Genomic DNA, 18,536 nt, shown 5'->3' on the forward strand with positions numbered 1-18,536 from the left:
CTCACTCCAAAGTTCCAAACTGAAAAAATAAGGCAATAAGTGATCTGCAACTTGCATCCAGGTCAAGCTCAATCTGGTATAGACTCGAGGAGATACCAAGACCAAACTCCTATTAGTGGCTCATTTTAGGTCTCCTTCTGCTCTTTTTTTTTTCCTTCATGACGATTTAAATAACTGATGATTACCTGAACATTTGTCTGGAAGAACCAGCAAAATTTGATTTGTTATTTACATTTAGTACATTTATGCATTTCATTTCATATAAAAAATCCATGGATTTTTTGGAAAAAATTCTACCTCTTCTTTTTCCAGAAAGTTTCATGATTACTGTATGTATTGTATGTCATTCTCTCACATTCCATTGTATTTTGCCTCTTAATTTCAGGCACATGTGTACAGAGCAGGGCCAGATAAATGTGCTGCTTTTCTTGCTAATGTGGGCACCCAATCTGATCAGATTGTAAATTTCAATGGAAATTCCTATCATTTACCATATTGGTCTGTCATCATCCTACCAGACTGCAAGAATGTGGCGTTTAACAGTGCAAAGGTTTGGTTTGGCACTTCTCATTAAACCATTGCAACTCATGTGAGAAATGAGATTGCTTATCTAGAGTTATACCAGTAGTCATTGCTATGTAAGCTATCATATTTTGTACATTGTTGCATCAGATATGTGTAACATGCATGATTTATGTGATCAACAGCCACAACCAGTAATACTTGTGAAAATTGTATAGACTAACCAGTGGTAAAATGCTTTTCGGATGTAATGTTGTAGAGATGACAGCATGCAAGAATATCTATGCAATAGGATGGATGAGTTATGCTGATAAAAAGGAAAAACCACCTTCCATGAAAAAAGAGTACAAAGGTAGATGACAGTCATATTAGAATGGTTCATCCCTGTAGAAGGGTAACAGGCTGGTCATGGTATTTAGATACAAGAGATGGAATGTCACGTGTACAAGACAACATGTAATGGAAAAAGTGAGCAAGGTAACAACGCAATAATAGAACATCTCAAAAGCCAGGTTTCCAGTAAGCTTCTGCCTACTATCTTGAAAACAACTTCCAGATCTTAGTTTGACACAGTGAATGGTAAAGAGAAATAAGCAAATATCTGCGTGCTCAAAAGTATAAGTTTAGATTGCTATGTCAAGTGAAGTTGTCTCTTATACAGGACGTTGGAAATGTGAATATGAATAGTAGTATATATCAGATTTACTGGAAGCTTCTTAGATAGGTGGGAAGCTCACTTCCCGGAAACTCGCTTCAAAAACGTGATACTCCTTGCTTCCAAAACTTGATGAGAACCTCGATTCCCCCACGCTTCTCCTATGCTTTCCACACGCTACATCTATTCTTCTTATATGTTCTCTTAACTTTTCATGTTTTTTATGTGTTTTCTCTCAATCTTCTCACTCACTTCCATGTGCTTTCTCTAGATTGGTAGTCATCATTTTTAGATTTTGTTAAAAATTTAATTCTTACACTAAAAAATCATGAAATTTAATATTGGTCATTTTTATTTTAATTTTTATTTGTGTTTCATTTTGATTCTCATTCAATTCTTATATTTTTTTTTTATTCCTCGATTCTTGCTTCCTATATATTTTAAAATGCATCGCTTATCGCTTCTGCTTCCCGTATTGTTTCCCGCTTCCGCTTCCTAGTCTAGCAAACTTGGTATATATAGCTCGGGAGAAACAAGATCTAACCAGGAAGGACCTTCTCAAGTATAACAATGTTCACATAAAGATCACATGCATTGGATGCGAAGAGGTTACAATAGCATCCTGACTCTTCATAGTTTAATAGGACTCTTCATAGTTTTATAGTTTAAAAATTCTACATATGTCTGAGTCAAGGAAAATATCTTGATCACATTCTAAAAAAATTTAGAATGAAAAGTATCAAGGCAAAATGTACTCCTATAGTAAAAGGCCAAAAGCTAAGTAAGAATGATTGTCCAAAAGAGAACAAGAAAAGTTGAATGTTCCCTACGCTCAGGCAATTGAAAGCCTGATGTATGCAATGCTATGTATTAGACCTAACTTTAGCATTGTTGTAAGTCTAGTAAGTAGATATCAAAGTAATCATGCGCTCTCTCACTAGGAAGCAGTGGAGAGAATTTTTTGATATCTAAAGGGAACTAAGGAACTTAAGCTATACTATCAGTCAAATAGTTAAAGCTTATAGAATACTCAAATGCTGACTTTGCTGGTGATAGAGATGAAACAAAGTCCACCTCTGGTTATGTATTTATGTTAGGAGGTGGGGTAATTGCATGGTCATGCAAGAAATAAAAGTGTGTGACACAACATACTCAAGAAGTTGAGTATATTGCCTGTAATATGGCAGTCACATTTGGTGTGTGGATAAATCATTTCTTAAATGAGTTAAAACTAGACATTCTAAAAGATTCAGTTCAACTATATTATGACAATAAAGCTGATATAAGAGTAATACAAATAGAAGTTGATAGCTCTAAAAGTAAGCATATTGAAGTTAAATATCAATATATTCATGATATGCTTATGAAAAATGAAATGACAGTGGACTATGTTCCTTCAAGTGACATGGTAGTAAACCCACTAACTAAGACAGTCACTGATGATGTTTTCACTAAACATGTAAGTCAGATGAGACTCAGATATGTCTAAGTGGTAAATGAGTAAAGATTTCTCAAAAAGTATACACAAAGTTGTATATAAAGATTACTCGAAAAGTGTGTATGCAAGGTTCCTGTTGAGAACAAGCATATAAACACAGGAAGTCCCTTATAGTTAAGTGAGAGATGTAAGGTCGTATGACCATAAGTGACTGTTGGAGGCCATTCCAACAGTCACAATACAAGAGACATGTCTCTTGGAGGATGAAGAGATTTCTCTTAGGGTTGTGTCTCAAAACTTGAACTATTTTTCATGTCTATAAATGCAGTGAAAAAGAAGTATGAAATATACGAACATATATTCACAGAAAGTAATAGTGGTTACTACAACATTGAGATAAAAGAAGGGTTGAGAGTTCAGACTTTTTGGCGATTTCGAGCATAACTGTGAAGCCTTCATCTCGCTGCAAATTCGGCCCCTTGCAAGGTCGCTTCCTGACAGGTATGTCTCTAAAACATTTGCACAATTAGTTATGAGAAACAGAGTTCCGACTCAAAATAACTTTGCGCAAGTGGGGTTTGAACCTGGCCAGCAGGTGCTATCAATGTGGGTAGTACAAAGAATCGGTTTACTGCTTATTCTGGCATCGTATGTTCTTCTAGCACATGTTTGCCTCTTCATGGCGACTTGCTGACTCTCCGGTTCTTAAAGCCTCGGCCCCTGATCTCATTGATTCATGTTCCTTTTCTTGCAACAAGTGTTGGACTTGTATTTGGTGGTGTTGGCTGATCGCAGCTTGGTGGTCCATGTGGTAATTCCCATTTATTTAGGGATCTCTTAGGCCTTTTTGTGATCAACAAGTGGATCTTGCTAATTTGTTTTGTATGTCAGGGTCCGTGGGGTTTCGATAATCTGGGTTTATTTGCAGCACAGTTTCAAATGTAATTTCGATCTTTTTCAACTTTGCAAGTTGTTTTCTCATCGGCTTTGCTCCTGTAATGAAAAGTTTTCCATTCCCTAAAAAAAAAACAAAAAAACCAGCCAGTAAAAAAAAAGTCGCTCGTTTCGTCACTGCGTAAACCTAAATAAACGCTTTGCCAAATGTTTTGGGCGCATTCCAATGCTTAACATGCATAATAAATGTAAAAGATGTTGGGTTTGACTTTTGCTATCGAACTAATTGATATAACGTCTCACTTCGATTTTAAACGCATGAGTTCGATTAAAAAATTCAATTAACTGAATTTGTGATAGCCTACATCCAACCCAAATCCGACCGTTTTACATCCTTACTAATAATATATTTTCGGATGAAACATTCGCCATGGACGAGCTAAAACATTCCCACTATTGCGTGAACTTTGGAAAGGGAGGTAGGAAACAGGTTTTTGCTCGCCATCAACATGGTGTTTGGTATGGTCGGGTGGGCTAATTTCCGGGGGCCCGTCCAGCTCGAACCGGGCTTAGGCCTGCCCGGGCGGCGGGTAAAACTTTATTGTGAATAATGAACGACAGAAAAAGCTCTTTTGGGTCCATGACGACGAGCATCTCTGACTTAAACCCGTTTCCAAAGGTATTACCTAAGTCTGTTCACTCAAAGATGCAAAAAGGTCATGGCCACCACAAGTGCGGTATCCCACCCCACCTCCAGGACAGAACCAATGCGCCACCCTCGCTATTTATGTTTATCGTTGGCCGGTAGTCCAAGTCAATAAGTCATGGTTGACAATGTTTCCCCCCAGGTATTTGAAAGGTCCTTTTAAATGATAAGATTTTGTGGGAATATAGGGCCAGAGGTGGATCTAGGGGTGGCAATTTCTGAAACGACCCGCCAACCCGCCTCTTAGGCGGGTTCGGGTTGGGCTTAAGCCAACCCGTTTAATAAACGGGTCGACCCGCGTAACCCGTTTATTAAACAGGTCGGGTTCGGGTTGGGGGTATGCCAACCCGCCAACCCGGCTGACCCGTTTAATAAACGGGTTAGGCGGGTGGGTCAACCCGCCAACCCGACCCGTCAACCCGTCTGCCTGACCCGTCAACCCACCAACCCGACCCGTCAACCCGTCAACCCGACCCGTCAACCTGCCAACCCGATCCGTCAACTGCCAACCCGACCCGCCAACCCGACCCGCCAACCCGGCCCGCCAATCTGACCCGCGAACCTGAAAACCCGTTTACCCGACCCAACCCATTTATTAAATGGGTTGGCGGGTCGTGTCGGGTTACCCGTTTATTAAACGGGTCGGGTTCGTGTTTGCCACAGCTGACCCGTTTAATAAACGGGTCGGGTTCGGGTTGAGGTATGCTGACACGCCAACCCGCCAACCCGACCCGCCAACCCGACCCGATTGCCACCCCTAGGTGGATCCCAAAAACAACATTAATAGAAAATTATAAATGGAATTATTCACGTAATGCAATGATAACCATGTTGCACTGCGTTGCCCAAGTCACTTGTCAATTTGCAATTTGGATTTTTCTTTATTTAACATTATCCACTATTAATTTTTCAAGATGAGACCAAGATCACGCGAACCCCGTCAATGTGGCTTCTCCACTCTTAGCCGTGTGGGTCCCCAAACACGAAGGAATCATTGCCGTGGACGCTCTGCCCAAGAGGTGCCTTCGCCTCTGCGCCGACGTACCTTGCCTTTATACGTAATTTTCATTTCGCTGATTGTCGGTGACGAATAATGGGGACCAGCTAATGGCATCTCTGCTTAACACGTTCCGGAGCCTTGGTCGTTCGCTTTTTTATACAGTGACAAAAAATAACGCCTCCCCTTTTGTTCATTTTCTGAAGTTGAACAGCCAGGAAGAGAGAGAGAGAGAGAGAGTGTGTGTGTCTGTGTGACGGCGCGTATCAGGCTTGTTTGGGCCCTTGGGTTCACGTTTCTGTGAAGTTTTTCCCTTCACTTGAGAGTTGAGACTACGGCGATAAACAGAAAGTAATGCGGACGAACTGTAGGAGCATATGGGGGATGGGTTAAGAAGGTCCGTAAAGAAAGAGCTGGATGGTCGGTAGCCCTGGTAGACAAGGCGCATACGCTCACGCACGAGTGACGAAGATAAGAATGTCGTATCTTGCATCAAGGGAAACCGAACAACTTGGTGTATGAGTGCAAGGCATTCCGATTTTTAATATACCTCTTTCCTGCATCCTTGCGGTTCATCCAGCACAAGCATGAAGCGAGGAAATTGGTTGTGGTGTCCGCTTTTGCTCGCAATTCTAAACTGTTGTGCTTTCAGAGTTTTACATGCTGCAAATGTTAGCTATGATCATAGGGCGTTGGTTATCGACGGCAAACGCAGGATCTTGATATCCGGCTCCATTCATTATCCCAGGAGCACCCCAGAGGTGAAATTCTTGTTGTATTTCGCACAATTTTTTGTTTCTTCTTCTCTTGATCAAGTTGCTCCTGTATATGTGTCAACATTGAAAAATCATCGATGGAGTAACGTGCCTGCAGATGTGGCCAGACCTCATACAGAAAGCCAAGGATGGGGGTCTTGATGTCATTGAGACCTACGTCTTCTGGAACTTACACGAACCTATACAGAACCAAGTACTCTCTCTCTCTCTCTGTGTTTCATCTTTTTTTTTTCTTTCTCCTCGTTGTATTTATAGAAATGAAAAGCGACGCAAAGAAACACTGAAATCATAGCCGCTTATTTTTGTTCTTGTTCAGTACGATTTCCAAGGCAGAAAGGATCTGGTGAAGTTTGTGAAGACGGTGGCAGCGGTTGGTCTCTATGTCCATCTGAGAATTGGCCCTTACGTGTGCGCCGAATGGAACTACGGGTGAAACAAGCGAAGCTTCCTTCTGCTAATTCTCATAATAATGTGATCTTCGAATACATGTCCACTTTGCCTGCTAACACTCTTATCTGATTTGACGTTATAGGGGCTTTCCTCTCTGGTTGCATTTTGTTCCCGGTATCGAGTTCAGAACTGACAACCAGCCTTTTAAGGTAGGTGCTAATTTACTGACTGATGCTTCATAACTTGTGTGTTCCTTTTTAAAATTTTCAAGGATTACCCCATGTTCCGCTTCAGACGGAAATGCAGCGTTTTACAACAAAGATTGTAGATCTACTGAAGCAGGAGCAACTCTTTGCATCTCAAGGAGGACCCATCATATTAAGCCAGGTGCTTTTCTTTCGCTTTGTTGTTGTTTTTTTTGGTCCTCTTTTATTTGCTCATGTCTTCACTCTCAAGAATTCGTAAAAGAAAAAAGAATCACAGAAGAAAAATCCAAATCCATCAATTTTAGTGTCCTTTTCTTTTTCTTCATCCAATGATCAGGTCCTCTTTTTTTTTTACTGCTGTTTGGTCTCATAGCCTCAATCGATAGATGCATCTGTCTACGAGGAACTGCTTTCTGATTGCCACAAACGCATTTTGCAGATTGAAAACGAGTATGGGAATATCGAGTATGCGTATGGATCTGCTGGGAAGTCGTACATCAGTTGGGCAGCATCTATGGCCATAGCTGAAAATACAGGTGTTCCCTGGGTGATGTGCCAACAGGCAGATGCCCCTGATCCAATTGTGAGTCCCAAAAATTTCTGCCTTATTTGACCATGAGAAGGGGTTAAGTTATCTGTGCCGCCTTTAGTTTATGGTGTCGTGCGGGATTCTTTTGATGCACTTATCAAGTGCATATAGTCCCCAGTGCACTGTTTTCTTGTTTACTTTGGAATGGACTTTAGCCTTGCTACATCCGTTTCTTTATAACCGTGTGATGTGCTGTGACATCCTCCTTGCAGATCAACACTTGTAATGGGTTCTATTGTGATCAGTTCACTCCAAACTCCGTCCGAAAACCCAAGATATGGACGGAAAACTGGACTGGATGGTAACTTTTCCACTGTCTTTTTGGAGAAGATATAATTCTGCGTCTAAATAGCATATGCTCCTCTTTTCTAGAAATGTAGTAACTAGTATGATATAATTGCATGCCAAAGTCAAATTAAACATGATCTTTCTTGGCTTAAAACCATTATATCCACATTATTTCATGAATAAAAAGGTGACTTCTAGAATCCATAGAGCCATCAGGCTCTTGGTTTTTCAAAAACACGAATTAACATGAGCACCAAGGCTTGTGGCTGTCCCATACTTCACAGTGGCAGCAAAACTTTAAGGTATTACTTGCAGTAGCTAAAAAGAAAACTAACTAAAATTCTCTTCAGCGCTTTCATATTCTTACTTTGTATCCTTTCAACAACCTCAATATTCATTTATAGCATTGATTCAGGTTTCTAAATTTTGGTGGTCAAGTACCTTACAGACCAGTGGAGGACATAGCATTTGCTGTTGCTCGTTTTTTCCAGCGAGGAGGATCCTTCCAGAACTACTACATGGTACTTTTTCTTTGCCCCAGTTTTTCTCTTTCCTTTCCATTTTCAAGACAACTGGATGACTTACGCTCCTAAATCCATTTATTCATACAAGTGCTTCTAAATTAATTTGGTTCTATTTTTTTATCCTCTTGGCATTATATGGACTCTATGGAACGTTGTGACAAAACAGTATCAGGGTGGAACAAACTTTGGCCGTACTTCTGGTGGTCCTTTTATTGCCACAAGTTATGATTATGATGCTCCAATTGATGAGTACGGTGAGCATTATTGTTTTCGAAAAGAAAAAGTTTCCATTAATAGAAGAATATTTTGGTGCCAGGTCTACAATATCTAGAATACACTATATTATTGTTAACTGCACTTAATTGTTAGTGAATGATCTTCTAAATTTAATTATTTGCTCTTCCTACCTTAACAAATGGAAGTGCAAATAAGAATTTTCGCCTCTTAGCATGCCTTTCTTATGATATGTATAACTGAGGTTTTGGAATTTCAGAGTTGGTAGGCTTATAAAGGAAATACACTTAGAAGCTGCTTTCTAGATGCCTGTTGAAAAAATTGTGCATCTATTGCTGTTAAATAATTTAGACTTTATTTATATCCTTTTGTCACTGAAGATAGGTTAATGGAACTGAGCAAAATGTTCAGTTCTTTGCCAGAAGAGTATTGCAAACATTTCATTATATGAATATAATTTATACAATGTTTTTATCTTTTTGTTGCAGGTGTTGTTAGACAACCTAAATGGGGCCACCTTAAGGATTTACACTCATCCATTAAGCTGTGTGAAGATGCACTGGCTGCTGCAGATCCAATGTTTACTTCTTTAGGTCCAAATTTGGAGGTACTATTACTTTAGAATGTATGTTTAAGCCTATTTCTTGGCATGTGTGTTTCTATTTGGTAAATAAGAGAGTTATCTTTTTTTTTTTGAATAGTCCAAGGGAGACCGCACATTGGCTAGCCTCCCGTTGGTAAAACCCTTGAGGTCTCCCCCGGCCCATCGGGGAGTACACCCAGCTTCAACCTTACAACAAGGGACGTCACCTGTGAGTTTCGAACTTGTGACATCCCGTCAACTTGTTGACATTCACAAGTCGCCCCCTGCTCTATATTTTAAAACTTTGTTGACAATAGAAGACAAATCATAGATAAAAAATGTTGAATTTCTTCATCCCCATTAACTGTTGTGTAAAATGCAATTATGCATGACCAAATCATGCATAATAGGGTCCTTCTGTCCCTTCTCTGCCTGTCCTTTTTCTCCCCCACATTTCCCTGTCCACTCAATTCGTTTATGAAATCTTTTCTAGGATTTTTTTTTTAATCATTTAGTGTACAAATTTTTACGACACGTGTTCCTGTCTTGCAGTTGAGGACATAAGCCTTTTAGTGTCCTTATCTACAGCTTCAAATACCCTTCTAACTGGTCCATTATAAACATCTCCCACCGACAGGTTAGACAAGGATTCAGACATACACCCCCTTGGGCCCGTTATAAAGCATCTTGGAATGAAATAGAAGTTCTTTGTTAACTTGGAGTCTGACCCACCTTTGTAAGTGTTCTTACTATTTATTGTGACAATAAAAGTGCATTTGCACTGGAAAGGCATTTGATTATTTGAAGAGTAAGTTGCACGTGGCTATACTAGATGTACAATTTGAGGGGGAATAATAGTAGACAAGCTATGTCACATGGGTGCGGGTGCAGGGGTGCGGCACTTTCAAAACGCTTGGGTGCGTGGGTGCGGTAGGGGCAAAAATCTAAATATATATATATATATATACATATATATATATAATTTTGAAGTTTTAACAGTTAACATTGTCATAATATCATTCATCATGCATGCAATATATCAACCTAAATATCAATCAAATAAGTAAAGCAATTACATAAATAAACCTAAATATCAATTAAATAAGTAAAGCAGAAAAGAACTAAATTACATACTAAAGTATATCCTGATGAAGTAATGGATCTTAATAATTTTCTTCTTCATCATCAAATGCATCATTAGAAGAAATACTGGGCTCAGCTAAATCCATGTTTGTTATGTTGAAATCATGCTTTCCCTCAAAGTCACACTCTTTTGGGTTTACATCCCAAAATTTGGATGTTCCTTGTGTGCGTTACAAACCCAATTTGAAAATGTTAAATACAATACAAGTATATTTAAATAAAAAACTAAGAAATAATCAAATAACTAAGAGAGCAAATTAGTACCTGTATTCATCATTGGTTCGCGAAAGTAATCGAAGATTTGAATGAACATATACTAAATCGTCTGCACGCTTGCTGGTGAGTTTGTTTTTCTTCATGTTGTGAATTTGAGAATATGTGCTCCAATTTCTTTCACAACAAGTTGAACTAGCAGACTGCGATTGTAATAACTGGGGAAAATTCGACGATTTGGGCCTAGGGTCCGTTACCTGAATCCAAAAGAAATATAAATATGAGTATTAAAAAGTATATAGGTGATAGTAATATGTAATAAATGAATAACTAAAATTATTTTAAGAAAGTAATAATAAAAAAAAATATTTTTGATTAATTGGGGTTGGGTCCAAGGTTGGACCCAAATGAATTCAACCTATGGATCCACCAACCATTTTCGACTCGGACCCACGTTCATAGTGGATCCAGCGTCACGAGTCGTGGGGTTCGGACCTGGACCCAGGTGGCATTTTATAAAACCTCGTAATCCAAGACAGTATCAGGGTCCCCGTGTCCAATTTACAATCTTATTATTGTTATATATATATAGCCGTGTCCCAGTGTCCAAAATTTTTGAAATTGCTCCGCACCCGTGTCGCACCCATACCCGCACCCATGTGACATAGGAGTTACCCTTATTTATACACATGAGAGTGAGAGAGAGGAATAGAGGGACCTTGAAGAGACTCAAGGAGAGTCATTGGTGCTAGTCCAATGGCTCTATTTGTAGCCGTTGGACTAGCTCCAACGACTCTTAAACTAGTCAACAACAAAGTGTTGACTAGTTTGAGTCTAGTTCAAAATGAACTAGACAAACTAAAAATAAAAATAAAAACAAGAAAATATATATATATATATATATTATATAATTATATATATATACACTTATATGTATACACTTTTTAAGAAGAGGTTGAAATATTTTCAGAGGCTTCGGTTGAGGAAGATGCTTCTTTGAGAAGAGGTTGAAGTATTTTCATTAGTTGCGTCATAGATACGGGTGCATCTTGATTCCTTTGGTCTTTTGACTATTGTGATGAGCCGATTGAAGCAACTTTCTTTTCATCTGTTCTCTTTAATTTGGGGCATTAAGGCTTATAATGTCCCGATTCATGGCAGTGGTGACAAATCACTCTCTTTTTTGTCATAATCAATTGCCTTGCCTTCCGAAATGAGGCGGCTTATAGGTGCACATATTATTCTCTGGTCTAAACACTACTAAAACAAAATCATCTTCATTCTTTGGAGTATGCTTTTTTAGCCTATTCTCCTCAATAGTTAATTCCTCAATAGTGTCAACAATAGAGGAAACTCTTCCTCTATATAGAAGGGGCCGATTTGGTGGTTTCAAATTTCAGCCTCAAACCATTCACAAATTAGTAAAAGTGTTCCTTATCAAGTTGTTTTTGGCAAAGCTCGATATCATCGGGACAATGTCACTTTGGCTCAAGAAGAGCCATCTCTTCCTAAAGTTCAGACAACTCATTATAGTATTTTCTAATACTTTTGTCTCCTTGGGTCATAGTTCACACATTGTCTTCTAGATTACACACATGTGCAATACCCTTAAGGAAATACATATTTTTAAGGTATTTCCAAGCCTTATTGGCATGCCCAAACTTTGCAAGACTAGAGCATTTCTTGATATCTACGTTATTAATTAGCCAAAACATGATCTTGGCATGCCCCATCCTCAATTCTTTCTATTTTTTTTCTCATATGTAGTTAATACCTTAGTTTTCTCTCCTTCCGTGAGGGATACCTCTTTCTCATTTTCTATTTTTGTGAGGATTAGTTTTGATTCCGAATCAGAACCATCTACTAATCCCTTTTCCCAAATGTGGTGCTTCATAATTGAGCCCACATTACATAATTGGTATCATTTAGTTTTATGGGCATGATGGTGACTTTATCATTGTCATCCATTCTTACAAAGGTGAGAGAACGAAAAAAAGATGAAAAAGAAAGAAAGAGAAAAAGAAGAAAGAACAATAACACAATCACGGTTCCACGATCTTTGAGTGGAGTCAACGATCTCTTTGAGCCAACGAACCACTCCTTTCTTCAACTATGTAAACACAAAAATACTTGAATCACTGAAAATGAGAAAAGACAACTTCTTTCTTCAATGGCACAGAAGTCGAGGTAACAACTTTCCAAGATCTAAGAGCTTGCTAGTTCTTATACCATGTAATGAAATGAAGACCTTTAACAAAAGCACAAATGCTCGCAACAAGTGTCTATTAAAGACACATTAACCATAACCCACAAAAGGGCATAAATGAGAAGGCTAAATAGTAAAAATAATAATCTTTATTCCATTCACATAAAATGCTTAAAAAACATTGATACAATGAGAGGGGAGTTTACCCCTATTTCTACACATAAGAGAGAGGAAGAGAAGGGCCTTGAAGAGACTCAACTCCAACGACTTTATTTGTAGCCGTTGACTCCAATGGCTCTTAAACTAGTCAACAAGAAAGTGTTGACTAGTTTGAGTCTAGTTCAAAATGAACTAGATAAACTAAAAAGAAAAAGGAAAGAAAATATAAATATAAATATATATATATTATATATATATATACGCTTATATATACACACTTTTTACGGTAGGCGTTGCACCCATTGAAAATAAGATGAGAGAGAATCGTTTACGGTGGTTTGGACATATTCGACGTAGGCCTAACGATGCTCCAGTTAGAAGGATGGAGAAATGGGAAAATATATTAGTTAAAAGAGGTCGGGGTATGCCTAGGAAGACATGGATGGAGGTGATAAGAAAGGATATGAATGCTTTGAACCTCACCGAGGACATGGCATTGGATAGAAATGAATGGAGGAGAAGGATTCATGTGGAAGACCCATAATGATTTTCTTTGTTGGTTCATATCGCCGACCCCAATTGTTTTGGGATGAAGGCGTAGTTGTTGTTGTTGTTGTTGTATATACACACTTTTTAACACTAACCTTGCTTTATATCTCTCTAGACTTCCATTACTATTGGTTTTAACCTTGAACACCCATCTACTGGAAAAAAAATATCTTCTAGAGCTATGTGTATGAAGGCACTAGGTTCACAATGGATCGATATGTGCACAAAGGCAAGATGAACACTCACAAAGGAGCATACATGCACAAAGGCATGAAAAAATAATAAATCACTTTATTGATGAATGAGAGAACCTCTTACAAAAGGATGGATTTACAAGGGGGAAGACCCCATTATTTATAGGCAAAAAGAACCCAAGGAGGGGCTCCATATAGTCATTGGAGCGCCTGACCGTTGGAGGGTCCTATATGGTGGACCCCTCCAACCTTAAAATAAACAAAAAAAGGCATTAAAAAATGAATATGCGTGAAAGAGTGAAGTGACCATTTTACCCCTAGTGGGTATTTACAAAAGGATATATATATATATATATAAATAGATAGATACATATACATATATATAAAATACATATGTATATGTATATGTATCTCTCTCTCTATATATAAATATATATATGAGATACAATTTAACAACCCTCTCAAACTTAGGGGGAAGACCCCATTATTTATAGGCAAAAAGGAACCCAAGGAGGGGCTCCATATAGTCATTGGAGCTCCTCCGATGATCACATTTGTGACCATTGGAGGGTCCTATTGTTAGAAAATGACATATATATGTATATACTTGAATATATATATATATATTTATATATATATATATACATACTTTTCGTAATACAAGAGTATGTATATGTATATATATATGTATATAACTATATATTTAAAGTATATACTTATATTCTTGTAATACTTTTTTATTTATTTATTTTTGTAATTTTATTTCTTTCTTATTTTTTGTCTTTTTGTCAAACAGTCATAATTGACTAGAGCTGTTGGACTGTCAAAACAGCCAACAGCCTTTTTGTCAGGTTCTGTCAAACAGTCAAAATGTTGACTGTTTGAATAGAGTTGTTGGGCTACTCCCAACGGCTCTAATTAGAGCTGTTGGGAGTAGCCCAACAGCTATCCCAACAACTATTTTAATAGCTCCTCATGTAACCTCTCTATAAATAAGGGCATGCTGCCCATTGTAATTTATATACAAAGGTAGAGGGTTTTACCTCTTACATATTCAGATTCAAGTGCATTTATGCACTATTCTTATGTTTGTGTTGTGGAGCATTTTGTATGCTATTTTGGTTTACCATATTGGGTGAATGTATGTTTTGTCAAGTTGTTTGTAGACTTGATTGTGTGAAAGACTCTTTACATGGTATCAGAGCTTGGTGTATGATCAACCGTGCATTGGTGAGCTGCCTCGTAAAGCATGCCTTCTTTCTTTCGTGATTGGTGGTTCCTTTTTTTCTTTGGATTCATCATGGGTGAATTTTTTCCGCACAATACAAGCAACTCCAACTTCATTCCGCCATTCAAACTTGAAGGAAGCAACTATAACATTTGGGCGGGACACTTGGAGACATTCATCAAGGGTCAAGGTTTGTGGGGATTTGTAAGAGGTACTATTCTTGAACCCACTCCCAAAATTACATTAGGTGAAAATGACGTTGAGACTAGTCTTGAAGAAAAAAACAAAGCCATGGAAGAATACTACAAAAAATTAGATGAATGGGTAATGAAAAATGTCAAAATTCTTTCATGGATGCTTAGTGGAGTTGAGACAAAAATTGCCTCAAACCTTTTGTGTTACAAAAAGGCAAATGAAGCATGGGAATATCTTAGAGGTATGTTTACCGAAAAAGATATGGCTCACAAGTATTATCTCCAAGAAAAAGTTAGAAACATTAAACAAGGAGATAAGAATATAAGAGATTATTTTATGGAGTTATCTTCCATTTGGACCCAACTTGCCCAATTTGAACCCAAATGGGAAGGAAAGTGTATATAAATGCAGAGAGTTCAAGTTGAAGAAGAGAGACTTTTCGCTTTTCTCTATGGTTTGAGACCCGAGTTTGAACAAACAAGGGCCTCCTTGCTATCATCTTCATCACCTCCTCCTATTCATGAGATTCTCACTAAACTTAGTGGAGAAGAGATTACGCTAAACATGAGTAAAAATGTTAGTGTGCTTGCTACTTCTAGCAATGGTCAAGAAGAGTATTGCGCACTTGCCGCATCAAAACCAGGACACTATATCACGCCATATAAACCTCCTCATTTTAATAAGAATCGAGGAGAATAAAAAATCATTTGCCATAATTGTAATGAGCCTGGTCATATTAGGTCTCAATGTCCTAGATACAAATATAGGCCTCAAGAAAAGCGTGTTGCGGCTGCACCATCAAAACAAGATGAAGATACTTTGAATCTCAAAGACCTCACCAAATCATTATCTCAACTGACGGAGGCATTACAACCACTGCTTAAAGGATCTACCTCAGGAGCGGCCATTGCAACCTCTTCTACTCCTGGTATGTGCTCTTGGCTTCTTGATTCAGGAGCTTCTTTTCATATGACCCCACATAGATCTATACTATCCGAATGTCAACCTAATTCAAATGCATCATTTGTTTCCACTGCCGATGGTACTGCCTTGGAAATAGAGGGTGTTGGAATTTTTAAAAATGATTTGTCAAAACATAACAACTTTTATATTCCGAAAATAAGACTTATACCAAAACTTCATCTTAATCTACAATCTGTTTCTCAAATCTTGGATCATGGATATGATGTCATTTTCTCATCAAGTAAATGTTGGGTGCAGGATCGCCAGTCCGGGAAATTGATTGGGGAAGGTTCTAGGCAAGGAGATCTCTATTATATGGATTTCCTTTGTATTCCAAAGGAATCATTTTGCAACACTGCCCAAACAAAAGACATACGGACTTGGCATCATAGACTTGGGCATCCAAATATAAGAAAATTAAATTTTGTACCTATTACCAAGAATCTTTGTAAAGATAATTTTGAATGCAAAGAATGTTTACTTGGTAAAATGACAGTCTTGCCTTATGGTCAAAGAACTTTTTACTCCTCAATGCCTTTTGAATTAGTTCATTCGGATGTATGGGGTCCTGCTCCTGTAGCCTCTAAAGGCGGATTCTCCTACTATGTTGTGTTTATTGATGACTTCACTAGATATTGTTGGATTTACTTTCTTAAGTATAAATCATATGTATTTGCAACCTTCAAAACATTCCATAACATGATTAAAAATCAATTTGAAAGTAAACTCAAAATTCTCAGAACTGACTCTGGAGGAGAATACTTGTCAAATGAGTTTAAACAATTTTTAGAAAATGAAGGAATTTTACATCAAAGATCATGTCCTAGAACCCCACAACAAAATGGAGTTTCAGAAAGGAAACACAGACATATTATGGAAACTACAAGAACTCTTCTTATTGCTAAAAATGTTCCAAAAAATCTTTGGGCTGAAGCTGCATTAACCTCAATATATCTTATAAATAGGATGCCTTCCAAAACTTTATCTAATGAAATTCCTTTTGAAAAATTATTCAAATATCAACCTGACTATCAAAGACTGAGAATCTTTGGTTGTAAATGTTATGTTTTGAATGATAAAGGAGATAAACTATCTTCTAAAGCTATTTCCTGTGCGTTCATTGGTTATTCAGAAACACAAAAATGATTTAAATGTTATGATACCAAAAATGATAAACTTCTCATTTCAAGGAATGTTAATTTTGTTGAAAATGAAAGTGGATTTGAAGAAAACATGTCGGAAGACATAAACTCTGATTATTCTTTCTTGTTCAAACTATTGTCTAATGATGAAAATATTTATGTAGAACCTCTTATTGAAAATAGAACAATAGTTGAACCAATAGTATACACTAGAAGAAATCAAAATGCATTCAATGAAAGTGTAAATCAAAGTAATCATGAAGCATCAGAAATTCCTTCAGAACAAACCACTATTCGTAGATCAGAACGAACCTCAAGAATCCCAAATAAATTTGTGTCTTATGATTCATTCTCTCCTAAACATAGAGCATGTCTTATAGCTATCCACTCATATTTTGAACCCTCATGTTACAATGAAGCAAAAAATTTACCTGAATGGATAAAAGCTATGCACATAGAATTAGAAGCTCTTAAAGATGCTAATACTTGGGAAATTCTGGATTTACCTATAGGAAAAAAGACAATAGGTTGTAGATGGGTTTTTAAAGTAAAAACCAAAAGTGATGGATCCTTGGAAAGGCATAAAGCCAGATTAGTTGCCAAAGGATATTCTCAAGAATACGGAGTAGATTACGAAGAAATTTTTGCTCCTGTTGCCAGGATGACCACTGTTCGAATGCTTGTAGCTATTTCAGCTATTAAAAATTGGAATATATTTCAAATGGATGTTAAAAATGCATTTTTAAATGAGAATCTCAATGAGGAAGTATATATGGATATTCCACCTGGATTAATAATTCCTTCAGGTAAAGTGCTTAAATTAAAAAAGGCATTATATGGCCTCAAACAAGCACCTAAAGCTTGGTTTGATACTTTTAACAATGTTATTACAAGGTATGGTTTTAAACCATGCTATACTGATACAACTTTGTTTATCAAGAACTCTTCTGCTGGTATTATAATTTTACTTTTATATGTTGATGATATGTTAATTACAGGTAATGACAATGAGGGAATCAAGAAAGTAAAACAATTTTTGAAAAATTCTTTTGAAATGACAGATCTTGGGTTTTTAACATACTTTCTTGGTATAGAAGTTTCATACTCTAACCGAAGATACATATTGTCACAAATAAAGTTTGCTTCAGATATTATTGACAGGTCAGGACTTTCAGATGATAAAGTTGTTGATACTTCAGAGATTGTTGGAATGAAAATGCGAGCCGATGATGGAGTTCCTTTGGACAATCCAACTCCCTTCAGACAGCTAGTGGGATCTTTTATGTATTTAAGTATTACAAGACCAGACATAGCCCATGCTGTACATATAGCCAGTCAATTTCAACATGCTCCAACATCAGCTCATATGAGTACAGTCATGAGAATTATTAAATACATCAGAGGCACTATAAATAAGGGAGTCTTTCTGTCCTCTTCTTCCTCCTTAGATCTTATTGCATATTCTGATGCTGATTGGGGAGGAGATCCAAATAACAGGCGCTCAACAACTGTTTTGGAGCAAAAGGAAAACTTTCGACTTATTTTTTATGAAATATATCCAGGTGTATCGAGAGTAGCTATCAATAAAGATTAGGTAGTATCTACTCCCAGATCTAGAGGCAGCTGGGGCAGGTCCCCATACATCAGAACATATTACCTCAAAAGGCTTTGAAGCTCTCTTATTAATAGAATGAAAAGGCAATACATGACTTTTGCATAAAGGACAACTGGAACACTTCTGA

At 37.5% G+C, this 18,536-nt stretch overlaps 1 protein-coding gene and 1 long non-coding RNA gene across 7 annotated transcripts in view; both read left to right on the forward strand.

The window, feature by feature from the left end:
* The first annotated feature begins 5,391 nt into the window (after positions 1-5,391).
* Positions 5,392-18,536, forward strand: part of BGAL8 (beta-galactosidase 8) — a 44,852-nt gene continuing 31,707 nt past the window's right edge. For 5 of the 6 annotated variants that reach the window (XR_016426062.1, XR_016426061.1, XM_089981135.1 and 2 more), the window contains exons 1-10: positions 5,395-5,973; positions 6,086-6,181; positions 6,305-6,417; positions 6,521-6,587; positions 6,673-6,765; positions 7,024-7,167; positions 7,386-7,474; positions 7,877-7,982; positions 8,152-8,239; positions 8,708-8,826. Coding sequence is in view for 4 of the 6 variants with exons in the window: in XM_089981135.1 (XP_089837261.1) it covers positions 5,800-5,973; positions 6,086-6,181; positions 6,305-6,417; positions 6,521-6,587; positions 6,673-6,765; positions 7,024-7,167; positions 7,386-7,474; positions 7,877-7,982; positions 8,152-8,239; positions 8,708-8,826 (1,089 nt within the window). In the remaining 2 variants the exon portion in view is untranslated. Of the gene's footprint in view, positions 5,974-6,085; positions 6,182-6,304; positions 6,418-6,520; positions 6,588-6,672; positions 6,766-7,023; positions 7,168-7,385; positions 7,475-7,876; positions 7,983-8,151; positions 8,240-8,707; positions 8,827-18,536 lie in introns of all 6 variants that reach the window. The other variant, XM_089981132.1, reaches the window with a different exon arrangement.
* LOC149821527 (uncharacterized) lies at positions 15,446-16,947 on the forward strand. Its single transcript, XR_016426063.1, has 2 exons — positions 15,446-15,617; positions 15,911-16,947. It is a non-coding gene; the product is annotated as an uncharacterized LOC149821527 (long non-coding RNA).

This window comes from Nuphar pumila, chromosome 11, assembly GCF_984573655.1.
Source record: "Nuphar pumila chromosome 11, dmNupPumi1.hap1.1, whole genome shotgun sequence".
In the NCBI taxonomy this organism is placed as follows: Eukaryota; Viridiplantae; Streptophyta; class Magnoliopsida; order Nymphaeales; family Nymphaeaceae; genus Nuphar; species Nuphar pumila.